The 27037-nt window shown below is 40.4% G+C and overlaps 1 protein-coding gene across 15 annotated transcripts in view; it reads left to right on the plus strand.

Annotated features, from left to right (window-relative positions):
- Positions 1 to 27037, plus strand: part of ENOX2 (ecto-NOX disulfide-thiol exchanger 2) — a 331670-nt gene that overhangs the window by 239324 nt on the left and 65309 nt on the right. For 10 of the 15 annotated variants that reach the window (XM_062183765.1, XM_062183757.1, XM_062183756.1 and 7 more), the window contains 2 exons: positions 11393 to 11527; positions 17171 to 17278. In XM_062183765.1, the coding sequence (XP_062039749.1) occupies positions 11431 to 11527; positions 17171 to 17278 (205 nt within the window). In that variant the 5' untranslated portion in view covers positions 11393 to 11430. The remainder of the gene's footprint in view (positions 1 to 11392; positions 11528 to 17170; positions 17279 to 27037) is intronic. The other 5 variants (XM_062183768.1, XM_062183769.1, XM_062183761.1 and 2 more) reach the window with 1 other exon arrangement.

Here is a 27037-nt window from a genome sequence, read left to right on the forward strand (position 1 = left end):
TGATACCTGTGTTGTCTTTACCACAACCCTGTGAAAGGAGTGGTATCATTCTTATTTATAGATGAGTAAACTGAAGCTCTGTGCTTCTCAAGCTTATGGTAGGCATGAGTTTCCTAGGGTACTTGTTCAACAGGCAGAGTCCTCCCACCCCAGCGCCGCCCAAATGAAAACCTCAGCAGTGGACCCTGGAAATTGGCCTATTTAGTAAGCATCCCAGATGATTCTGATGCACATGGTTGGAGTACACTTATATAAACACAGGTGTAAGTGATTGCTACACAGCCAGTAAATGGTAGTGCCAGAGTTCAGATGAGCCCTCCTAATTCTAGATCTAGTTCATGTTATCTTTATCTTTGTTATACTCTCCTCCTGTGGCAAGGATGCAGACTAAAACATGTTGGAAAGATTTCCAGCAACAAAACTAAAGCAGAATGGCTTGTGGATTAACCTAGAACTGTGTATTTCTTTTCCCAAGAGATCTTGCCAAACCTCCAACAGCACACCAGCCAGGTTGCCAAGTCACCTCTTGGCAACTTACCTTGGAGAGGCATAGAAAACAGAACTTTGGGAACTTAACAGAATTTATGTTTCTATCATTTCTTTCATCATCTCCCCCCCAGCAGCAGCAGCCACATCATTAGCTTAAAGAGTGTCCTCAGTATCTGAAATGCCATTAGCTGGTTTGTTTACTATTCAGATTTGTAGTTGATATAACATCAAAGTAGCTATAACATCGAAGTCCAGACAGTAGTACTAATATGTCAGTTTCAAAATCAGAAATTGACTTAATAGCCAATTAGTGCAAATGTTAAAGTAGCTGGGGTAAGTAGTATATTTGTGACACATTTATGCTGTTTGGTGTTTTTTACCTAAATGTTAGATGAGGAAATATGGGAAAAATGTGATAATGTGGGCTGGCATGTGGCACAAAAGGTTAAGCCACTGCTTGTAACACTAGTATCCCATATGAGCACAGGTTCAAGTCCAGGCTGCACTGCTGCTGAACTAGCTCCCTGCTAATGCACCTGGGAAAGCAACGGAAGAGGGCCCAAATGCTTGGGCCCCTGCCACCCATGTGGGAGACCAGGATGGAGTGCCTGGCTCCTGGCTTCAGCCTGGTCCAGCCCTGGCTGTTGTGGCCATTTTGGGGAGTGAGCCAGCGAATGGAATATATATCTGTGTCTCTCACTTTCTCTCTGTCACTCTCTCTACCTTCCCACTCATGCCACCCATTTAGGCCATCCCCTGTGAAATAACAAAGATATTTGAGGAAGGAGGCCCCAGTAGCCAGCTGAATGGTGTTTTCCTTGACCAGAAATATACACATATGTATATGTAAAGGAAAGGAAATGGGGTTAGATGATCAAGGACTTGCTCTGTATCAGATATTCGGCTCAGAATTCTTTTAGTTCATAGAAAATGTATATTATGGAGAAACTATACATGGAATTCAAATTTTTACACCAAAGTAAACTTACCTTCAGATTCCATTTTCTATGAGTTTTATGAAGTACCCTCATATATAACTGAGTGGTTAAAAGTGTGAGCTCTGGGGGCCAGTGTTATGGCACATTGGGTTAAGCTATGGCCTGCAATACTAGCATGCCAGCACCAGTTTGAGTCCTGGCTGTACCACTTCCAATCCAGCTCCCCGCTAATGTACCTGGGAAAGCAACAGAAGATGGCCTAAGTACTTGGGCCCCTGCCACCCATGTGGGAGATCCAGATGGAGTTCTTGGCTCCTGGCTCCTGGCTCCTGGCTTCCTGACCATCATGGCCATTTGGGGAGTGAACCAGCTGATGGAAGATTCTCTCTCTTTCTCTCTCTGTTTGACTGTCTATCTGTCTTTCTCTCTCTGTATGTAACTCTGCCTTTCAAATAAGTAAAATGGATTGTTTTTAAAAGGTATGAGCTCTGGAGCCATACTTCCTGAACTTGTATTTTAACTCCAGCATTAACTATATCTGTGACCTTGGGCAACTTCCTAACTTTCTTAAGTGTCATCTTTCTTATCTATAAAATGAATATAATGATAAATATTACCTATCTCATAGATTTGCTGTGAGGTTTAGATTCTTTAATACATGTAAAGTCTTAAAACAGAGGTTGGTGCATTGTAAACACTTAGTCAATGTCAGGAAGCAATATCATTACCATTATCTCAATACATGAGAGATAGGTATCATTATCCCAAAAAAACAGGTGAATAAGCAGGTTGTAAAGTTTTTGGAACTTGCCTAAAGTCATACAGCTAGTAAGTAGTAGGGCCAAGATATGATTTTAGATTTAACTGGCTCCACATTCTGTATTCCTTCCACTGTACCCTGTAGCCTTCAAAAATATAGGGAATGTGATTTGAGTTCCTTGGAGAGACCAGGCCTTCTTCCTCACTACATCACTGCCATAGCCCAACTGCACCTACCACCTAGAAAACTAGCTTGGCCCCCTATCTTGCTATAGACCTAATTTATTTTTTAAAAGATTTATTTATTTATTTGAAAGTCAGAGTTACACACAGAGAGAAGGAGAGGCAGAGAAGGGGGGGGGTGGTCTTCCATCCACTGGTTCACTCCTCAATTGGCCACAATGGCTGGAGCTGGGCTGTTCTGAAGTCAGGAGCCAGGAGCTTCCTCCGGGTCTCCCACACAGGTCCAGGGGCGCAAGGACTTGGACCATCTTCTACTGCTTTCCCAGGCCATAACAGAGAGCTGGATCAGAAGTGGAGCAGCCAGGACTTGAACAAGCACCCATATGGGATGCCGACACCGCAGGCAGCGGCTTTACCTGCTACGCCACAGCACTGGCCCCTAGACCTAATTTAAAACTTTAAACATTCTTATAACCATCCCAAAAAAGGAGGAGGCTCTTTTTAGGAACCTCCAGCTTATGGACTAGAACAATGGAATCTTCCAGGATGAAGTTTAGTTTGTGGAAACACCTGCTACCCTGAGGTTCTCACTCAAATACCTTGAACATCAAGCTACCATCTCCTACTTCCCACCATGGGAGAATGATTACTTACTATACAGGCTGGCGTAAATACCTTCCCTTTTCTATCCCTCATTTTTCCTCTTCCCTTCCCTTCAGAGAATATGTTGTGATATCTTGATTCCCTTAAGTGGCTCTTTGATCCATCCTTGGTAGCACTAATGAAAGCTCCTGCTTACCTAATAGCATCGTCTCTCTCTCTCTAGCCTCTGGGAATCTTGTCTTACAAAAGCCCCTGTCAGTTTTCATACCCTGCAAAACCATGATGCAAGCTGTGGCGTCACTGCTGTCTGGAACAGGAGAGAGTGGAGCATGCCTAGAGCTTCAGTGAATTGTTCACAAACAATGATGGATTGTTAATTTTCAGTGAGAATGAATGCACAATATACTGCTTCACGAGCAGTAAACACCAAGTAGAAGCTAAAACCCTGAGCCCTAGGCTTAATTCAGACCCAAAATCTGATTTATTCTGCTGTTTCCTTTCCCTTAGCCTGAAAACAGAAAGCTCAGTGTTCAGTGCTATGACATACAAACTTTCAAAACAGATACTTTTTGAGTGTCTACTGTATGCAAAGTCCTATGTAATATGCCAAATATGGGGATTTTTTTCTGTGTTCTGTGCAAGGATGTTCTTTTTTTAAAAGATTTATTTATTTATTTGAAAGGCAGAGTTACAGACAGACAGACAGATCTTCCATCTGCTGGTTCATTCCCAAAATGGCTGCAATGGTTGGAGCTGGACTGGTTTGAATTCAGGAGCCAGGAGCTTCTTCTGGGTCTCCCACATGGGTACATGGGCCCAGGTACTTGGGCCACCTTCTGCTGCTTTACTAGGTTCATTAGCAGGGAGCTGGATTGGAAGAGATGCAGCTGGGACTCGAACCTGTGCCCATAGGGAATGCCAGCGCTGCAGGCAGCAGCTTTATCCACTACACCACAGTGCTGGCCCCTGTGCAAGGGTTTTCTAAACTTCCTTTCTCTTTGCTTTGCCATGGTGTCCCTAGTGCTATTCCCAGGACCACTCTGTAACCAGTACACATCAGCCTTCCCTGGTACCTGGAGTCCCCACCACAGGGATTATTTCTTTGATGGGAACACAGAAGTAACCATGCTAAAAATGTTAATAGATTATTCAGTGGGGGGGGGGGATGGACAGGAGAGTTGATCAGATTAGTTTTAGGAGTACAGTAATGTAAGAGAGTAGAGCAGAAACTGTGGAAGTTGAGGTTGGCTGTATGTATGGTAGATGGTGAAGAAGCCAGGGGGTTGAGGAGCTCTCTAGTAAGAATACACGAAAATGGCTGCAGTTGAGCAGGGTTTCTCAACCTCAGCACTGCTGACAAATTGGGCCAGAGCATTATTGTAGGGGGTTGCCCTGGACTTTGTAGGCTGTTTAGCAGCATTGCCCATCTGTATCCCCTAGATGTCAGTAGCAATTCTCTGCCCCTCTATATGAGAGCCAAAAATACTACCAAATAGCCCATGCAAAGCAAACTTAGCCCCATTATGAACTATTGCAGTAGAGAACATGGAGTCTAGTCATGATCTGTGTAACCCTCCTAGCTCCAGTATTCTACAACTTCATGACTCTCCTGATGTAGTATAACATAGTAGATGAAAGCAGGAATTGTGGAGCCAAACTTTCTGGGTTTGAATCATGGCTCCATGGCATGCCAGCTGCATGACTATGAATAAGTTGCTTAAGTCCTGTTCCTGTTTCCTCATCAGTAGAATGGGGTTAATGAAAGGACCTACTTCATAAGGTTGTTATGAGTTTTAAATTAATATGCATAAAGAACCTAGAGCAGTGCCTGGCACAGAGTCAGCATATTTAAGTGTTAACCCTTATTAGTCATCATTATTATTATTATTATTATCATTAGCACTATCATTAACCATTTGTCTAAGTCCTGGTATATTCTAAAGGTCTGATGTGTCACCCAGCTTTGGGCCACTAACTTCCTTCTGCAAAAATGACTGGAGAGCTAAGTCATTGTTCAGGCCCATGTAATGTAGAGAGATTTTAGATGGCTAAGGGGCTATGAATTGGGCCATTAACGTAAGGTCCTCTTTTATATAATTACTGTGTTCTTACAGAGTTCGCTCATTTAAATGCCTACTTATTGACACCTATTTTGAGATAACCATTGGCTGAAGATTCAAAAGTAGATAAAAATCTGTGTCCCCTGCTCTCCAGTAACTAACAGTACAGCTGCTACATGCACATTTATGTTAGTAAATTGAATTACCTTAAATTCTCCAAGAAAATTCCAGTCATTCCCTTCTTATTCATGAAGAATTTCACTATGATGAAAATTATTTCCTGCCTAGGCTTAACTCTCTTGAAGTTGGTTTCTCTGTAATTGTGATTTTCTTGTATTATCAGTATGTCAGGATTATAATGCCTCAAATTATCACTATTTTCTCTTCCTCTCTCCATTTTAAAATTTTTTCTTAATATTCAACCCTCAAAAGAAACTCCTCAAAAGAAATTTTATCTTAATGCAACAGTAGGGTAGTATCCTGTTTTAAATAGCTTGACACCTGCTTCTAGAAAGAATATCAGTACAGGACTATCTTATATACACTCTTATATTTCCTCATTAATTTGTTTAAAATAGTTTAGTGGGACCAGCACTGTGGCATAGTGGGTAAAGCTACTGCCTGAAGTGCCAGCATCCCATATGGGTGCCGATTCGAGTCCCAGCTGCTCCACTTCCGATCCAGTTCTCTGCTCTGGCCTGAGAAAGCAGTAGAAGATGACCCAAGCCTTTGGGCCCCTGCACTCACGTGGGAGACCTGGAAGAAGCTCCTGGCTCCTGGCTTCAGATCAGCGCAGCTCCACCCGTTGCTGCCAATTGGGGAGTGAACCAGTGGATGGAAGACCTCTCTCTCTCTCTCTCTCTCTGCCTCTCCTTTTCTCTCTGTGTAACTCTGACTTTCAAATAAATAAATAAATCTTTAAAATAAAACAGTTTAGTGAATATCTGTTCTGAGTCAGGCATTGTGTCTAGATAACGGGAATAATAAGGAAGAATAAGAGATTCTAGACTCTAAAGGGAGGGTTTCATAGAAAGAGATGATTTAAAATATTGTTTGCTAAGGGCTATGATAGCAGTGTATTCAGTGAGCTAAGAGAACACTGAAAATAAATATACTTTTTGGGAGTTTAGTGTGATGGGTAAGGCTGTAAGCATTGGCATCAGAACTGCCTGAGTTCATATTCCTGCTTTACATTTAATTGCTGTATGATACTGAGCTGACCACTTAAACTGTCGTGGCTTGATTTCATCATCTATATAATATATTCTAATAATTTATGTATAAACATGTGTCTCTCAGCAGGCCTTGAGATCCTCAAGTAAGGGCTGGGGACGCTTTATCATCATCATCCCAACTATTACCATGTTATGATTACCATTTGCTGAGTGCTAATATGAGCCAGAAACCATGCTAAACTCTTCATCTACACTATCTAATTTAATCTTCATGAAACCTGTAAGATAAAATACTATCATTTTCCAAGTTGTATAGCTTGCCAGTTTTTCTCATCAAATTCAGATCTTTATCTATAACATTTATTATGATATATAATTATAGTTATTCAATAATATTTTAATATCTGTCTCCTCACTAGAATGGAAGTTCCATAAGACCAAGGATGAGTCTGTTTGGCTCACCATAATGTCCTCAACATTTGGACTAGTGCCTGACACGTGGAAAATGTTCAATGAATGTAGAGCAAATGTGAAATAAAATCTGGAAGACATCCAGGCAAGAAGAAAAGAAAAGAAAGAAAGAGAATGAGCACATTACAGTCACCAGAGAGTGGAGCTAGACTCTAGTCCAGAGCCATCTGACTACCAAATCAATGCTCTTGATCACTAGGCAGGATTGCTTCCTACTCTTAATGTCTTTTCATTAAATGTTTGTTGACAAAATCCTCTCCTTGCTTTACACAATACCGTGTAACAAAGTTACAGGACACATAAAAACCAGTGAAGATAAGCCTGGACACAAGAAAGAGAGTTATAGGAGAGTAAATTGTCAGAGAGGGAGAGTTTTTGTCTTAATAATACACTATAGCTGGAGAGGTGGCACCAAAATTGTGTCCTTGTTTCAAAGGAAATATGTGAAATGATTAACTCCACCACAGGATGAATGTATCACAGAATGTGTGTGTGTGTGTGTGTGTAGTTTTCAATATCAAATAACTTTGTTAGTATTGACTAATTAGCAGTGTATAAACAATACAAAAATAAACAGATGGCAGTGATTTAATGGTTGTGGAGTAATACCAAATTAAAGTGAACGGTCACTTTCAAAGCTTTTATTGTTTGGGTGCCAATGCACTCTTATTCCATAGTGCCATATTTCAATCAAATTATCTACAACGTGCTTACTTATTCACCACCACTCTACAATCTCTGACCTCTTGCGGAATTGTCACACATCAGAAAAGGAGAACCAGCATGTCTGGACATATTTTGAAGTCCATTCAATAACTCTAGCCTTCAGTAACTTACTCACCTTTTGAATATTCTTGGCTACTGCCAGCGATTATAAGACTCATAGGAAAATAAGCAATCTCTTCCTCTAGTGGCATAGGTCTACTTTGATAAAACACTTCAAAAAATTGCTGGATATCCATCTCCAGTCTGACAAGTTAATCAGGCCAGAACTTAACTTTGCCACCGCACAGTGGTAATTCTAAACAGATGCCTAGCACAGTATGTTTTGTTAATGTGTACCTTAATTCCAGATTGCTGCCAGAAATGATCATCTGGGATTGCTCTTTAAACTAAAATTTTTTGAGCTTGCTTATATGTATGATTGTGCCTAGATGGGAAAATGATTCTAGCTGGTGAGGTCAAACTGAATTATTAGTTGGGTATAACTATCCCTGGTTGTAATCCTAAGCAAATTCTTGCACGTGTCCAGTTGTCTTAGAAAAAGAATTGGCTTAGCAATCATGGCAGCTCATTTAAGACAATTTATCATTTTAAAAGGTATACAATCACTGAGTGTCATTTTATACATTGCTTACTTTGTCCAAAATCAGTAGATTTGATTTTCTTCTTTCATTCAGGTATTTCTTGAATATCTGCTTTGTACTAGATGCTGACCTAAGAAATGGGGAAGCAAAAGTACCTAAGACCTAGTCCCTGACCTAAAGGCAGGCTAGCAGAAGAGAGACATTTACTCAGTAACTATGATTCCAGTTCATAGTAGATATCTGTTGTTTTTGCTTCCTGGAATATTCTTATTCAAACCTCCACTCATTGCCTGGAAGAAAATCCTGTGCCCCCTGAAAGACTCATTTCAGCTACTTCTTTCCTAATGAAGGCTTCCCTGGCATTCTTTATCTCCTCTACTACCCAACCCCGAATGTATACACCCAAACCCTGTCCCACAGCTTTAATTATTCCACTGTGTTCCCATAGCACTTTACTCAATTTTATTAAGTACTTATTACAATAATTCATATCTTGCTGTTTAGATGACTGTGCCTCATATCTAGTTATTTATATGACTGTGCCTCTCACTATAATGCAAGTTCTTCCAGAGCAGTAAATGAGTTTTGTTCATCTCTGTATTCCCAGTCAGTGGCACAGAACCTGGCATATAATAAGACTCAAAAAGTTTGGTTGAGCTGGCACTGTGGCTCACTAGGCTAATCCGCTGCCTGCGGCACTGGCACCCCAGGATCTAGTCCCGGTCAGGGCTCCTCTTCCAGTCAGCTCGCTGCTGTGGCCTGGGAAAGCAGTAGAAGATGGCCCAAGTGCTTGGGCCTGCACCCGCATGGGAGACCAGGAGGAAGCTCCTGGCTCCGCTGCCGGCAATGAAGGCCATTTGGGGTGGGAACCAACAGAAGGAAGACCTTTCTCACTGTCTAACTCTGCCTGTCAAAAAAAAAAAAAGTTTGGTTGGAAGAAAGAGATAGTCAGAAAGCATATGAAAATCAAATTATAGATGCAGTGTTATGAGGACACATAAGAAGGAGTAACTAATTCCAGTGTGGTAGCTTCATAGACAAGGTGGAGATGTCCCTTGGAAAATGAGTAGTATTTGACAGGTGGGGATGGATATTGGGGGATGGGAAGGAGATGAGAAGGGTATTTAAGGCAAAACTTTTTTCAGAAGTTAAGAACAACATTTCCTGTGGCAAAATAATGCTGTTCCTTATCTGTTCATGTAAACCAGCCTAGCAGGAACCCTATTTGCTAACATTTTAACTGGCACTTTGAATTAATATACATTTTGAAAACAGTAATACTGTGTTGTCCTTTTAAAAAGCTAATGATTTAGATCATTCTCTCTCCTCCACCCCCACCCTTGCCCCAAGTTAGTCCAGAGTTTGGCTAGGTTGGCACATTGTAAAATCTCATTCTTTGATCTCAAAATCCTTTGTGGAGAAGAGTTTCTGGTTTTCTTGTGTATTTCCCAGGACTACAAAGCCAGTGAGTAGGTTGTTTTACATTGAGGTCAAGTCCTTCCAAACCTGCCTCTTTCATCTAGCAGTCATTCTCCAGCAACCAGAGAAAATAAGCGTACAAACTCAGTAATGTCTAAAGGTTTCTTCCAATTGTAACATTCCCTACGATCTTGTCTTCAGTAGCTAGGATTGGGAGTGTACGCGGACCTAATTGTAGCCATGTGAACTCTTGACCCAAAGGATTTTTTAAATGATACCTCTTGTTTGTTTTCTTGGTAATAGTTACAAGAAGTTTTTCTAGCCTTAAAATATGTGTGAGAGAGCACTGAAAACTGAGTACGAGGACTGCAGTTCCTGCAAGATGAAGAAGTCACCAGTTCTGAAATGTGACTTCTGACTGCTTTAATGAACTCCTAGGGCCAGTAATCACTGTATGTATGTTTGTGGGGAATATTATGAGGGAAGAAATAAAGGCAGTGCAGAAGAATGTCAAAAACTAATATTTCAGAAATAATGTCTTTAGAAATTTGCATTTGCTTGTTCTGACCAGTCAGTGACCAAAATAGCACATGTATAAATAAATCAACCAAGGATCATCCCTGATGTTGCCAGATTGGAAGGATATGATGGTCTTTCACAATCGACTGTTAGAACAGAGTTGCTTTTTGGGGGTGTAATTGTTAGAAGTGCACACTGGGAGGTAGGAGAAAAGTCATGGAGGTTTTTTCTGTAGCTATCAGTAGTCAGAAGGAAATTTCTGAAAATAAAAGTCTTTTTGTACTCAGATGGCCTATGACTATATCTCTTCCATCTGTGCAGTATGTGCATTCACATACATATATAACCCACTTTAATGTCTTTGTTTACGTCATGTCTGCTTCTGAAATGTCTTCTCCTTTCGTCTTTACCTATCCAATAACTACACATCACTCAATAGTAGTTGTGTAGAAATCTGGCTCATTTTTTTAAAATCCTGTCTTCTCCATGAAGTATCTCCTATTTGCTAAGGCCACAGTAGCTCTTCCATACTTCATTCCTTAAACTTCAATAACACTTCTGGCCTATACCATTCAAGTCTTTCATTACTTCGTAATTCTAATGTAATTGAAGATACTCAGGCAGAGTGGCTAAAAAGTACACAGTCCTTTATGACCTTGGACACAGTACCCTTTCAAAACTTCTTACCTATTGAATGTAGATATAAGTAGTCTTCTCCCTCATGCGGTTCAGTGCAAGCTAAGTGCTTTACCTGGTATATGGTAAATGTGCAATAATTAGTGGTAGTGATGGGTGGAGGTGGTAATAGTAATAATTTTCACCATCATGATCAATCTCTTCAGCAGCTAGATTGTACAGCCTTTGAAGGCTGTGGGCATGTCTCCTGTCTACTTTTTCTCTGGTACTCCACTAACCACCACCACCACCACCCCGAAAATGTGCAATTGAATAGCTTGATATCTGCTGATCGTGTCCAGCTCTTTTCTATACTACTGCCTCTAAGATGTGAAATTGCATCTGTAGTACAATTTTCATATTTTATTGCCAACTACAGAAACTCTAAGATTTTTTCTTGGTTTGCAAGCATGAGTAGTTTGGACAGAAGCTGCTGAAGTAATCATATGCTAGTAGATGGAAAAGAATAGGAAACTTCTTAATCATCCCAAGACCCTGTGGTGTGTACATACACTTGGGAACAAAATGAAGAAAAGGAAGGAAGGGGGGGTGGGAGAAACGAAGGGAATCACTTATACTGAAATGCCATCTGCTAAGCTGCTTTCAAATTCCATGACTTCTTGCCAGTTCAAGCTGTATTGTTTTAATCCTTGTAAGAAAGCTGGCATTGAGACCTCATCTACCACTGCCCATCAGACTGTTTTGTAAAGAGTTTGCCATAGTTTATGTTGGTAAGTAAACTGGATACTAGAACCTTAACACAAAAAATTATTTGACTTGTCATTTCTTTTCAGCTGATAATAGTAGAACTCTGAATGTGGATTCTACTGCAATGACACTACCTATGTCTGATCCAACTGCATGGGCCACGGCAATGAATAATCTTGGAATGGCACCGCTGGGAATTGCTGGACAACCAATTTTACCTGGTATGTTATTTTTAATCACCTCACAAGTGTTTCTTTTTATTGACCATGTGGTAATAAATATAACAGTATGACACAACTTATTTTGAAGTTGACATTTACCAGATTCTGCCTAGAGTGTGCATTTTTGTAATATGAGCTTTATAGGCCGAGTGGCCATTAGTTACTAGTATACTCACTATTGCACTTGAGGCAAGCTGAAGGTATATCTGATGCAGGGTAGAGTCATCGACCATTTAAATAGCTCATTGAAATAACAAGCAACAGGATTGTGACAAGGAATTAGAAGCCTTGTCTGAATTTATAGATTTCTTTTAGGAGGCAAATAAACATGGCAGATATCTTCAAAATCATGGATTCCTAAAGGAGAGGAAAAGAGATGGTATGGACATTAGCTGACGGGTGTAGTTTAGACACAATAAAGCTTTCTGGACAGTGAAACTTAATTAACCATTACAAGGAATTTGTGAAGACATTAGAGAACTACCATATCAGAGAAATTGGGATGGCTTTTTAAACAGCCTAAACATTAACCTCCCCAGATTCATTTCCTTGTGATCCTACTTAAAAGCAGGACAGCACCGGGTCAGTCTAGAATGTTGCTACTCAAAGTCTGCTTTGTATAATATGGGATCTATTGAAATCACAGAATTTCAGGCCCCAGCCCAGATCTACTAAATCAGAAGCTGCATTTTCACAAAATCCCCAGATAATCCATAAGCTCATTAGAGTGAAGAAGTTAATCCACAGTGAAGCTACTTTATCTTGCCATTTGCTTATATAGTAGCTACTCCTTCCCCCCCAAAAAATAAGTTCATAATTCCAGACCAGATCAGTTCTTATAGGTTTTAATGTAGGTGAGGTAAGTTAGGTAACAATAATACCAATAATAAAATAAGAAACATTTTTACATTGAAAGCCAGGAAACAATCATAAAAGCCACCATATGTGAAGAGAAAAAAATATGAGAATGAGAAATAGGTAGAGAAAAAAAGGAATCTAAATTCTATATGAGGCAAAGGCAAAGAACAGTTATACCAGACTATAATTCAAACCATGAGCTATGGTTGGCTACACTATATCTTCCTGTATTAGACCAACCATGATTAAATTGAATAACCAAGAATCCTTGTAGCACTTGAATGATTGGTTCACAGATCTACTTAGGTTCTAAATGGATACTGGGGCCAATCTGGGATCAATGGATGTTACTATGGGAGCCAATATTGTAGAGTGGTTAAGATCTCAGATTCCAGATTTAATCTGCCACAGTTCCAGACCTATTTCCTTCAATATTTGATCTTGAAGTTAAGCATCTTATAAGACTCAATTTAATCATCCATAAAATCAGATTGATAGTAACTAACTTCTAGAGTTGATATGAGAATTAAATCATGCTTACCACAGTGCTTAGCACATAGTACATGTGCAAAAATGTTATTAAAATATTCTGAAAATAATTATTAATATATTTCTAATAATCATTATAGATAAAAAATGAGTTTTTATTTAGTGTTTCTTAATTATTTCATTATAATTTGCCTGAAATATTATATATTATAGCTCCATGTGGAGTGGTCTTGGGTCATAATAGCTTATAGTCTAAGGTGACTAGACAATTTAATTCAGCTTAAATATTCCCTAGTTATAATGGTCTGGTTCATATGGGTAAATGTCCCAATAAAATCTTGAAACTACTTGTGCTTTGAGGCCAAGGGAGCTAGATGTTAACTGATACAAGATTATTTGTAAATTACCAATCTAAGAGTAAATCTGTGCTCACAAAGTAATCTTTAATACTTAGCCACTCTTCTATAATGTGGAACAGAAAAAGCCTAGCACAGAGCAAAAATTCCTCCAAGCAATTATTAATAGGCCTAAAGCTTGAATAGGGCACAATAATAGGGCTAGAAGATTAGCATAGGTTTCCTTAACAATAGCTCTGAAAACTATTTTTTTAAATTTTTTATTTAATTGCAAGACAGAGATAAAGAGAGATAGAGAGATCTTCCATCTACTGGTTCACTCCCCAAATGGCCACAATAGCCAGGGATGAGCATTGCAGGTGGTAGTTTAACCAATGTGCATTGCCAGCCCCTCAGAGGACTATTTCTGCAGAGATAATACATTGCTTAATGCTTGACAACACAGGCCTTGAAGTCAGAATGCTTGAGTACTTGCTGCTTCCTGGCTGTGTGTCCTTGAGCAATTTACTTGATCTCAGTATCTCAGCTTCCTTATCTGTAAAATGGGGTAATTATAGGATCTAACCCCTTGGGATTGCTTTGAAGATTAAATAATATGCTTAGCGAAGTGCTTGGCATATATTAAGCACTCAGTAAAGATTGACTGTTATCATTGTTTTTATAAGTCAAGGGATTACTGTGCACTACGCATCATTCTAAGACTTAGCATATGGGGCCTATGTTGTCATACAATAGGTTAAACTGTCCCTGTGATACTGGCATCTTATATGAGCACCCATTTGAATCCCAGCTATCTCAGTTCCAACCCAGCTCCCTGCTAATGTGCCTAGGAAGGTAGTGGAAGATGGCCCAAGTACTTGAGTCTCTGCCATCCATGTTGGAGACACAGATGGCTCCTGGTTTTGGCTTGGCCCAGCCCCAGCCATTGCAGTCATTTGGGGAGTGAAACAGTAAATGGAAGATATATATATATATATATATATATATACACACACACACACATACATACACACACACACATATATATATATCAATTTCTCTCTCTGTAATTCTGCCTTTCAAATTAATAACTATTTTTAAAATGACTCTGCATATATTAACCCATCAATCCTCATAACAACTCCATGACAGGTGCTGTCATTTACATTTTATAGGTGAAGAGCAAATACTTAGAATAGGAAGAGCTTGAATAAGAAGTGTCTTCAATTTCAGATTTCTTTTTTATTTTTGAATATTTGCATGTATGTAATAAGGGAAGGGACCCACAGCTAAACATGAAACTCATTTATGTTTCAAATAGACCTTACACACATAGCCTGAAGGTAGTTTTATACAATATTTTTAGTACATCTGTCTTTTGACAGCAACCCATCACATGAGGTTCAATATGGAATATTCTGCTGTGGCATTACTTTAGTACTCAGAAAGTTTTGGATACTGAAGCATTTTGGATTTCAAATTTTTGGATTAGGGATGCTCAACTCTGTACTATTAGTAGTTCTATGTGGTCTTTGAGGTAAAGGACGTACTAACACACTTCCTCAAATGGCTGCTATGCTCCCACCTACATAGAAAGTATTTGGGAGTTATGCAGCCCCTGTTAATTTTAATGAGTGTTCCCTACATCCAGCTCCAACCAGACATTTGAACCTTTAAGAGCTGTTTTAATTTCTACCTCTAGCCCCCTTTTCCTCATTTACTTAAAAACTGTAAAAAGAAAAAAAAAGTCTTCTTGGGGGTCCCTTTCAACCTTGCAATACAGTGATTTTTGCCTGCTGCTCTGCTGCAAGGAAAGTTATTTGACTCATAGCTCATAGGAAGTCTGGTATTGGAAATGCTAATATTTAGCTCAGTAGTTCCCCTCTTTTCTTAAAGCACAAGGGACAATAACACAGACTAAGACATACTTTGTTGAGCTATGTATAAAATCACTTAAGTTCTGTTTGAATTGATTTTTCTCCTCTCTGTATTATCTTAGAAGGCAGTTGACCACTGAAATAAAATGTGAGTTCTGCATCCAGACTGCCCAAGTTCAAATCTTTGTCTACCATTAACTGACTACATGACCTTTGACAAGTTACTAAACCTCTCTATACTTCAGTTTCTTCATCTGTAAAATGAAGATAAATGCACCTATGTCATAGGATTGATGAGTCAATAATTGTAAAGCCTTAGAATGATGGCTTGGTACACAATAATCCCTCAGTTAACTCAGCTGTTATTATTGTCCCAAGTTCACATATGATATATGACTTGCAGAAAGCTGAATTATGTTTACTTGTAGTCATAAAAACAGTAAAAGAAAATGAATGCAAAGTGAAATTATTCCCCAGTGAGACACTGGACAGTGGAAAGTGGAGAGAACAGTATGCAGGTGATAGTGCTCATGCCTGCTTGTAAATATGGAGGGAAATATATTCCAGTATATGTAATATATGTAAATATCTGGGAAGCAGGTACCTGCCATCTTCATGATGTCAACATTTTATCCAAGTGGGTTAAAACATCTTCCTAATCCTGTCCTAACCCCTTCAAGATTCCTTACAATGGAAAAAGGCAGCAAATAGACCTTGTGGAGCTGTTCCCTGAAGTCACCTATTGATAGCTCAGTAATTTAGCTACTTTTCTGCCCCTCAGGAGATTTCCTACTGAGCCACCAGACTGTTCTTTGTCCTGTTTCATCTGGCCAGTCTGTGACGATAGAAAAGCCTTTTAGTACTGATGAAAAACAAGTGACATATAAGCTTCCCTGACTTTCCCCCAGAGAGCTCAAATCTATACTGTCATAGCTGACAAGTCTGTTAGACACATGCATGTCTTGAAGGCAATGTCTGGCATAATTATTATCTTCATTGGTTGAAAGCAGAGATGAGCCATCTCTAGGGTTTGTGTGGAGCTTCCTTTCATCTAACGCAGTGTTTTGTACAGCTGATGTTCAATGAAGTTAATATAAAATGATGGTCTGTAAGGAGGTCCCCTCTGGCTGGCAGCTATATTTCCTGCAAGAGTATTTGCTTGGCTAAACTGCTCAAATAAGACTAATATTAGTTTTCCCATGAAGAGCGGCACTCAAGTCAAGTGTTCTGATTAAAGAGCATTGTTCAGCGTCAGTCATCCTAGATAAATCCAAAGATGGGCCTATTAAAGAATTATTATTGAATACTGCTTGTTGCTTCCATTTTCCCCTCAATTAGCAGCCACATGTGGAGCTTGTAACATCCCAAAGAGAAGAGTTCCTCACCCGGTGTCTCCCCTGTATCTCTGCAATGGGAGATCTTGGAAAATGTGAACTCATAGGCCTTATTCCTAGAGCAAGACTCTGCCCGTCTCTGGGCACTGTCATTTTTAGGTATACAGTTCTCATTGTACTGAACAGGTCAACTCTGACAAGAACAGAAAGAATGAATGAAAGTGTTGGACTCATCTCTGTCCATTGTCCTGCAAGCTCCTCAAGGAGACCTGAACTTGGGCTTTGTGTGATTTTTTCATGTATTCTACAGAGTGTGTTTTCAGTGGCAGATTAATTGAGATCCTGAGAAAGGAGAGCACCGTTCATTATCATGATACTGTACTGGAGCCAGTAATATGTAAAACATTATGCCAAATAGAATGAATGTCTCTCCAAAATAAGCTTGAGTCCTACCCAGTTTAGTACTCTCTGTACTCCCTATGGAGTGCATCCATGCCCACAAGTATCCAGCTAAGTCTCCAAGATGTCATACATACCACCATACTTGTACTGTGGCTGGCAGGTAGATCAGGTCATCCTTTCAGAGGAAAGGATAGGACCCTACTTCTATGAAAATGGATGAGGTTCACTGTAGGATAGCTGAAAAGGTTAAAAATTTTGCAGTTATTTATCTTGTAGATATTATAGAGCTACTCGACTTACCAAAATGTGCGTGTTATACAATCCATGTACTGTCATGTCTTTCTTCAGGAACAGAGTACATCATGATTGACTTGAGTGCTGGCAGCAACAACAAAATTAACTGGGCCATGGAGGACAATCAGGATATGGTCAACATAATAGAGACCGTGTATCGAGGTACCCAAAAAGGCCAAGGCCTAGTTGTGTCTCCCAAGGACTACTCCACCAAATATAGATACTGAGGCAGTCATCATCACAGTTTGTGTAGATAAATGCTGTAGAGTTATTTTTATGTGGAAATATTTTAAACTATTTAAAGCCTTTGTAGAAGTACATAAAGCTCAAGGACTGGAAGATCTTAGAGATAAGGATTGCACAGCCTTAGCTAGCTGAAATAAATAAATACAAGGTGACAGGAATAGCCATTAAATTAAAAAAAAAAAAACTCCCCATGGAAACTGTTAAGAAAGATCTGAGTGAAACTACTTGCTTATTCATTCATTCATACAAGAAGTATTTACTGAGGCCCGCTGCATGCAAGATATTGGGAGAAGCCCTGGCAAGCAAGCAGTGAATAAAAAAGACAAATATTCCTGCCCTCATACTGACTCCAGTACATCTGAAGTCCCATGTCTTAATAAAACCCATTCTTAGGTATGAGCTGCCATTACTGTCAATAGCTTAAAGGCTTCCCATCCATTTTGTTCTTTTGTTCTTTGATTCAGCCATCCATTCATTAAAAAATGTTGAGCTCAGTTGAAATCTCTACTTGGTATAGAGTTGATCTTCTATTTATAAAGTCAATTAAGAAATCCTAATGGAAAATGGAATGGGAGAGGGAGTAGGAGGTGGGATGGGAGTGGAGGTGGGAGGGCAGGAATGGGGGGAGGAAACACTATATCCCTAAAAGCTGTACATATGAAATTTGTATTCATTGAATAAAAACCTTCAAAAAATATATTGAGCTACACCAAAGGGATCCAAAATGGGCATGGCTCAATCCTTGCCTTTAAACTCTCACAGTCCAATGGCAGAGGTAACAAACTAAATTATCACTACACAGGGCTGGCATTGTGGTGCAGTGAATTAAGCCACTGCTTGCAATGCCAACATCCCTTGAATCAGTGATGATTCAAGTCCCAGCTGCATCACTTCTGATCCATCCTGCTAATGTACCTGGGAAAGCAGCGGAAGATGGTTCAAATCTTTGGGCCCCTGCACCCACGTGGGAAAACCAGAAGAAGCTCATGGTTCCTGGCTTCGGATTGGCCCACCTTAACCATTGTGGCCATTTGTGGAGTGAATCATCAGATGAAAGATGTCTATCTCTCTCTTTCTCTCCCCACACCCTTTCAGTCTGCCTTTCAAATAAATAAATTAGTCTTTAAGAATAAATAAGTAAGTAAATATTACTATAATACAATGTAGCAAGTGTTATAGTATAAACATTTACAAAGTAATGTTTTTAGGCTGGCGCTGTGGCTCAACAGGCTAATCCTCCACCTGGCGGCGCCGGCACAACGGGTTCTAGTCCCGGTCAGGGTGCCGGATTCTGTCCTGGTTGCCCCTCTTCCAGGCCAGCTCTTTGCTATGGCCCAGGAGTGCTGTGGAGGATGACCCAAGTGCTTGGGCCCTGCACCCATGGGAGACCAGGAGAAGCACCTGGCTCCTGCCAGCGGATCAGCGCAGTGCGCCGGCCGCGGCGGCCATTGGAGGGTGAACCAACGGCAAAGGAAGACCTTTCTCTCTGTCTCTCTCTCACTGTCCACTCTGCCTGTCAAAAAAAAAAAAGTAATGTTTTTAACCATGGTGGGGTGAAGGGGAGTGTTAGGTAGATAATGGTCAGGGAAGGTTCACCGAAGAGGTAACATTTGAGATACCTTCCCAGGAATATATAGGAGTATGTTAAGGAAGGGGAAAAGAACTGAGAACATTCTCGGCAGGAGAACTAGTGCATCAATGACTGGAAAGTATGCAAGAGTATGTACTTGTAGTATGGAGACAATAGTTACTATTGAGTTGAATTATATTGCTTCCTTCCACAAAGACTCTGAGGAAGGTTATAGGAAATATTATAATACAAGTAAAAACTACAAATAAAATAAAACAGCATCTGGGAAAATGTAAATGAGAATAGAAGGTGAAGATGAGGTAGGGTGGTTAATTAGAATTCATATGTATAGGTCATTAGATCCTACCACGTTTCTTTTTTTTTAAGATTTATTTATTTATTTGAAAGGCAGAGTTACACAGGGGCAGAGGCGGAGAGAGATCTTCCATCCAACGGTTCACTCTCCAAATGGCCGCAACGACTGGAGCTGGACCAATCCAAAACCAGGGGACAGGAGCTTCTTCCAGATCTCCCACGTGGGTGCAGAAGCCCAAGGACTTGGGCCATCTTCTACTGCTTCCCTAGGCCATAGCAGAGAGCTGGATAAGAAGTGGAGCAGCTGGGTCTCAAACTGGTGCCCATATGGGATGCTGGCACTGCAGGTGGTGGCTTTACCCACTATACCACAGCACTGGGCCCCCTATCCCATTTCTAAAGTTGAACTGCACCTGCAACCAGGCAACCAAAATAAAAAAGGGGAAATCTGTTCAGTTACATGTGTTACATTTTCCATGAAGAGAACGTATACCAGTCTTTAGGGGAAGTGAAACTTTTCATGGCCCCATAAGTGTGTCTGTATATGTGTTATATTGTAGTTCTGAAAGAAATTTTTCACAAGGAGTGTCATATATGGGGCTGGGGGAGTGCACTGGGTAAAGTAGCTGAGTGATCTAAAAAGCCCAAACACTGGCTTGTAGCCCAGGACCAGTCAATATTACTTTCCCTCTTCTTCTGCAGCATCTAAAAATTAAAAATACAGTGAATTTTTCATGAAGCTAATTTTTTTGATTGAAAGGACTGCCCTTTATTTGGTGTTATAGATTTCCTGTGTTTTTGGTGTTAACATGCTCTGTCCTTTATGAACAGCATGAATGGTAGATTGGTTAGTTTCTCTGCTATTTTTCCATATATATTTTCTTGGCAACCTCAAATATATTTTATTATTTAAATACAAATATAGTTTATTATATGATTACAATGAAATTATACTTATTTTATTTATCACTAAAAATTGGAAACCATGAAAATAATAGGAAATGTTTTCATTAATGTCCTTCCAAAGGCTTCCAGGTCATGGCATCCAGGATGAGAGTTGAGGGCATGATCCTGAACCATCATGTGTTCTAACAAGATAAGAACACAATGTAAATGAATGGGAAGAAGCAGACTTGAAAACTAGATATGTGCAAGACATCACACTAAAGGAATAAAGCTCCATTGGATGAAGTTTGAGATCAAAGTTGAGATATATTGGGGATAGCCTTGGTGAACTGAAAATGTGCCATATAACCCACTCAAGCCCCACTTACTTGCTGGTTTGTCATCATACATGAGCCTCAGCTTTCCAACTAGATTGAAACAAACGTTCAGATTATCTTCAGTGGAAGCAGAACAGATATTCATAGAATTTGACAGTCACTATACAAAATTTTGGGAACTTAGGCTCCCAAAAGTATTGGCAGTAAGTCCAGGATCATCTTGGAAGTCAGCCTGGCTGTCCTAGAAATCTATGTTCTCTCTCCAGGTTGGCTGCCTGCAAAGTCTTTTAAACCATTTGTGTAGACAAGAGGCAGTCAGGACTAGAAAAGGTTAAAATTTCTCAATGTTCAGACATCATTCTTAATTTTCCAGTGAATTGTATAGAAACTCTAAAGAAATAATGATAATGTCCCAGAAAGGTGTAGCTGAATTGGAATCATAATTTACTATAAAATAGCTAAATTGTGCATAAGTAATTAGATCCTATTTGGAACATTTTTTGGGTAATCTATGATTTAATATTAGTGGTTTTATTTTGAGTACAAACTAGCTCCTGGTGCCCACTGGTCTCTAGAACACCTGAAAGATTGAAAATGCCTTTGTGGAGGCAGGGGTACTTGAATGGGGGAGAAATCACTAAGTACAGATAGAACATTTCTGATGGGAAGGAGCTTACAGCCAGCCAGAATCACGGTCCAGTTCTGAAAATACGAGCAGAAGGGTAAATGTGTCACCTCCAGTTCATACATTGCCACAATTCCAAAGTCTACTGTGGCCCAAAACTGAAACAATGAATTTTAAAAAGAGGCTCTTGGGGTGGGCATTGTGGCACAGCAAGTTAACTCATCACTTGGGATACCCATATCCCATATCAGAGTGCCAGTTAGAATCCCAGATCTCTGCTTCCAATCTGGCTTCTTGCTAATGCTAATGGGAAGGCAGAGAATGCTGGCAAAGTGCTTGCATTCCTGCCACCCATGTAGGAGACCCAGATAGGAGTTCCTGGCTCCTGTCTTCAGCCTGACCCAGCCCCAACTATTGCAGGCATTTGGTGAATGAACTGGCAGATAGGAGAGTTCCCCCTCTCCCTGTCTCTCCCTCTCTGTTACTCTGCCATTCAAATAGAAATAAATAAAGCTTTAAAATATAGGCCCCTAAGTTACCTAACACTGTAGCAATACTTGTATCAAATATCTTAATAGAAAAACCTACTTGTAGAGATAGGCAACCCTAAGGTGGACTTGTGGATGGGAACATTTGAAGACTTCCTACAGGACCGAGTAGATAGGTACTAAGCTTAATCTGACAAAAAGGCATCCTTTTCCCCTCTGTGTGCCTGTGATCTTTGTAGAATACTTCGTGGGAAGCGTGCATCTGTTGGTTACAACATGGTTAGTAAGGGCCACCTACTGTTTGACCTTACTTACTATGTTATTCCTATGGTCTTCAATTTCCTCATGTGTAAAATAGGGATATTGCCATCACTTGGGATTGTTGTGAAAATTAAGTTAGATGATGTATATTAAGCCTAGAAGCTAATAAGTACTCAATTAATTAACAGCTAGAATTTTGGATGCCATGCCTCTCCTCTGCTATGAAAGTAGCGATTGCATTTTACCAGAAGAAAGCTGTCATAAACCGGCCTGCCATAAAATATCAAGGATTGAACCATAACTGGGCATGTGTGGTGTCTGTCAGACATCAGAGATAGGAAACCTCTCAGGTTTCTAGGGTTTTGTAGATAACTATAGTCTTTTTTTAAGATTTATTTATTTATTTGAAAGTCAGAGTTACACAGAGAGAGGAGAGAGAGAGAGAGGTCTTCCATCCGATGGTTCACTCCCCAATTGGCTGCAACAGCCAAAGCTATGCCAATCCAAAGCCAGGAGCTTCTGCTGGGTCTCCCATGCAGGTACAGGGGCCCACTTGGGCCATCTTCCACTGCTTTCCCAGGCCAAAGCAAAGAGCAGGATTGGAAGTGGAGCAGCCTTTCTTGAACCGGTGCCCATATGGGATGCTGGCGCTTCAGGCCAGGGCGTTAACCCACTGCGCCACAGTGCTGGCCCCACAACTGTAGTCTTAATACATCTAGTAGAGTGTCAGTCTGGCATTGGTCCTGCTTAGCCTTTCTACACAGCAATAGTATAATGACAGCAATTTCTCAGGACAGTGGTTCTGGGGCCCTGCATGATCCCGATGCACCTTTTGGTTAACCTGAGAAAAACTGTGATCTATCCAGTTCAGGTGCTTAATGTACTTTCTATTTTCATTTTTCAAAAATAGTTTGCCCTATTAACCAATCACACCACACCCTAGACATGCTGAATATTCTCTTTATCCATTGCTATATAACAAGCTACCTTATAGTTAGTAGCTTTGAGGACAGCATTAAGATACCAGTTGGTACAGCCACATCCCATATTGGAGTGCCTGTATTTAAGTTCTGGCTCCACTCCCAACTCAAGCTTCCTGCTAATATGTGTGCTGGGAGTCAGCAGCTGTGGCAGACATTTGAGGATTGAACCAACAGATCATTCATCTCTCTTTCTTTCTCTCTCTCAAATAGATAAAATAGTTAATTTTAAAAGAATTAGTAGCTTAAATAAATTATTTTAAGATTTTTCTGGATGAGAAATTTAGGCAGGACTTAAATGGGTAATTCTTCTCTTCAATATGATATCAGTTGGGATACCTTAGTTATGGCAGTCTGGTCTGGAGGTTCCAAGACTTCACTCAGATGCATAGCATCTTGGTAAGGGTGGATAAAAGACTGGGATCATCTGGATCCCTCCCTTTCCATTTACTCTAAGGCCATGTCCACATGGTCTCTCCAGCATGGTAGTTGGATGTCTCACATGGTGACTCTAAGCTCCCATAGCAGGCATTCCCAGGGGAAAAAGTGGAAATTGCCTCTCTCTTAAGTCCCGAGCCTGAATAAGAACATAAATCCCTTCTACCATATTCTACTTGTCAGAGCAGTTGTAGAACCTATACAGACTCAAAATGGGCTGGGGGCTATAGATGCTACCTCTTGATGGGAAGAGTATCAAGGAATCTGTATTCATCTTTAATCCACTACACCAGAGGAAAAGAATTGTATGGGAGCATTTTGATGCTCATATGTCATGTTTTTCAACATACCTGCCTTACTTGATGCTTGCAGTTGAATTCATTGAAATAATTGCCATACTATACTGAGAGGCAGTATAGTGATTAAGAGCATTAGAGGTAGACCAAACCAGATTTGAATCCTAAGTCAGCCTCTTACTGGCTGCCTGCACTTGAACAAATAATTAAAACCCTCTGAGCTCCAATTTCTTTATCTATAAAATGAACGAAAATAAGAGTACTTAGCTCACAGGTCTATTGAATCAAGAGTATATAAAATATTTAGCAAAGTGCCTATCACACTGTAAGCACTCAATAAACAATCATGGTGGTGACAATAATTAGTGATGCAGCATTGTAAATATGTACATGGCTGTTTCCAAACTAGAACATGAGATCAAGGATTTTGTCTTATTCATTCCTTCAACACCTGTCACAGGATCTTGCATCAAAATATTGAATGGAAGGGCATATGGACAACAGGATAGCGGCACAGCAGAAATGACATTTGCCTCTTTGTAAATCTCTGGCTCAGATGTGCACAAAGAACGGAGGATAATGATGTTCCCAGGTTGAGTAAGCACAAGTTGCTAGGTAGCAGAAAGGCTTAAGGCAATATTGAAGCAGTACTTGAAATCATGTGGGAGAGCTGCAACTCTGAGGCACAAGCTTGCCCAGCGAACACAGCATTTGTCGTATTTCCAGTGGTTTGAGACTTAGGGATGTATGTGAATCAAAAGAGGACATACAATCTAATACCTTAAAGCTCTTCTGGCAACGACTATGCCAAGAGTCAAAAAGGCAGTGAGGAGAGGGTGCTAGAATAAAAGATGGTAAAAGCAAAAACCGAATAGAGTATTTATTGTGAACAGGTCTTTGGAGAGCTATATTGGCCTTTTCTATAACCCTTTTATATGATTTCAAATCTCCTTCAAAAGTTTGAATTTCTAATACAAGTGGTAATTGTACATACTTGTTGACAGAACTCCTTAAGCCAGACTAGATGACTAGAAAAGCAAGAGTACTTCTCTGGTGGTTTATTCCCAGGGTGTTATTTTAAGATTGATCTATTTATTTGAAAGGCAAAGTGAGAGAAAGAAAGAAGGAGAGACAGAGAGAAAGATCTTCCATCTGCTGGTTCACTCCCCAAATGCTCACAATAGCTAAGGCTGGGCAAAGCCAAAGCCAGGAACTCCATTCAGGTTGCCCACATGAGTGGCAAGGACTCAAGCACTTGGGCCATCATCTGCTGCCTTACTAGGCATATAAGCAGAGAGCTGGGTTGGAAATAGAGTAGCCAGAACTCAAACTGGCACTCCGGTGTGGGATCTAGATGTCCCAAATGACAATCTGCTTTGCCACAATGCTGTCCTCTAAATTCTTGGTTTTCTTAATTTTTTTTTTCCAAATAGTGAAATATTTGCATAAGGTCTATGATTTCAAATGGTTTTCTTGGGTGACATTGGAAACTCACATCTACTTTGGAGATTTATTTATTTATTTGAAAGAGTTACACACAGAGAGAAGGAGAGGCAGAGAGAGAGAAAGGCAGAGAGAGACAGAGGTCTTCCATCCACTGGTTCACTCCCCAATTGGCCACAGCAGCCAGAGATGCGCTGATCCGAAGCCAGGAGCCAGGAGCTTCTTCTTCTGGGTCTCCCACGCAGGTGCAGGGGCCCAAGAACTTGGGCTGTCTTCTGCTGCTTTCCCAGGCCATAGCAGAGAGCTGGATGGGAAGTAGAGCAGCCAGGTCTCGAACCAGCACCCATATGGGATGCCGGCACTGTAGGCAGCAGCTTAACCCGCTATGCCAGAGCACCGGCCCCCCACATCTACTTTGGCACTTAATGGTTAGAGAAAAACAAAAATAATCAGTGTGATAGGAGCCTTTGAAATGTCATGTACAACCTGCCTCTAGCAAGCTCTGCTGGGCAATGTAGCCTATGGAACTCTTGGCATATTGAACAAAAAGAAGAAAGGAAGCCTATCTACTCTGGCTTTAGCCGTATGTCATGAATACATTTGCTTTTAAATGAATTTATAAAATATTAATGTAATCATACCAAACAGCAGAGTGGTGAGTACATCAGTCAGGAGTTATATTTATCCTGCATATTTGTTTTTTGTTTGCTCCATTTATTAGTAGACAGTACATGGAGACAAGCATTTCCTTCTCAGTTGGAGTGGCAGAACTTGTTTAATGTACTGATGTTTCTGTAATCTGTGGTAAGGTAGGGTTGTGAGTGACAGAGCTGTCTGAATAACAATGAGGAGGTAGACGGAACAGTAGAAGGAAGGCAAACACTTCAGTAGGAGGGGAAAAATAGATGGGATTGTTTAGTTGGCACACAATCTGGTCTGATCTTTTCCCAAAGAAAAGTAACAGTTTATAAATGTGTGAGATAATTTTAACAATTTCTCCAAAGTCTTCTGCAAGAGGAATCAAATTTTCCAAAGACATAATTGGCAGTTCTACCCAAGGTGCTCTGATTCTGCAGCATAGGAAGGCAGGGTATCAGGAACCTTAAATTCTCCACAATGGAAATGGAAATGGAAACCTAGACACCACCTCTTGCATAGAGCCCGACAGATAGAAGGCCCAGAAGGCCCATCAGAATGTTTATGGAATGTGGGAGTGACTGCTTTAATCCATGAATTTATCAGTGTGTGTTTATACATTCTGAATAGAAGAAAAGAAACTTACCTATTGTGACCTACCACGCCAGAGGTCTTTACATCTATTCTATTCTTTCATCCTTTGCACTAAATATTTATACCAACTCTTAAAAATGGAAATAGAAGTATACAGGTATTAAGAAACTCTTTTCAAGGTCATATGCTTACTATGTTGAGGAGATTAGATATACGAGAGCCATGGAAGGGAAGGTGTGTGTGTGTGTGTGTGTGTGTACGCTCACATGTTGGGTGAGATGACATGAGGGCTAAAAGCAATTGATTTTGTAAAAATTAAAATTCCTATTAGAAGAAATTTTTTTCTTCCCAATACCTCAGGATGACAGACATAGGGATGGCAGAGGATAGGGAATGCCATAGTTCATTTGGACTGACTTTGCAGTGGGGAATGACCCGTGTGCCACCTGCTTACTGATCTGCCCAGTCACAGGACTGACTCCCTCTTATTGGACTTGAAGTTCTGCTTCTGTGGGAACCAAAGTCTCTTCCTGCAGTTTAGGCCCCACCTCCTCTAGCATCTCAGAGAGTCGCCAAGGGGACTTTAGGGCCACCTTGAGGATGGACCTGCTTACATCATTGCCCCTCTGACCTGTGCAGCGAGCCTGGTAAAATCCCTGGGAGTACGGCCTGCTACTGCTATTGCAACTGCCCCCTGCATTACCAAACCTCCTTTCTTTGTTTGCAGTCCACTGTTCACAGTTCTATAGCAAACAGCAGTAGCAGGAGATGGGGAAACAAAGGAGTAGAGTGCAGTCCCTTCTCTC

This window comes from Lepus europaeus, chromosome X (assembly GCF_033115175.1).
Source record: "Lepus europaeus isolate LE1 chromosome X, mLepTim1.pri, whole genome shotgun sequence".
In the NCBI taxonomy this organism is placed as follows: Eukaryota; Metazoa; Chordata; class Mammalia; order Lagomorpha; family Leporidae; genus Lepus; species Lepus europaeus.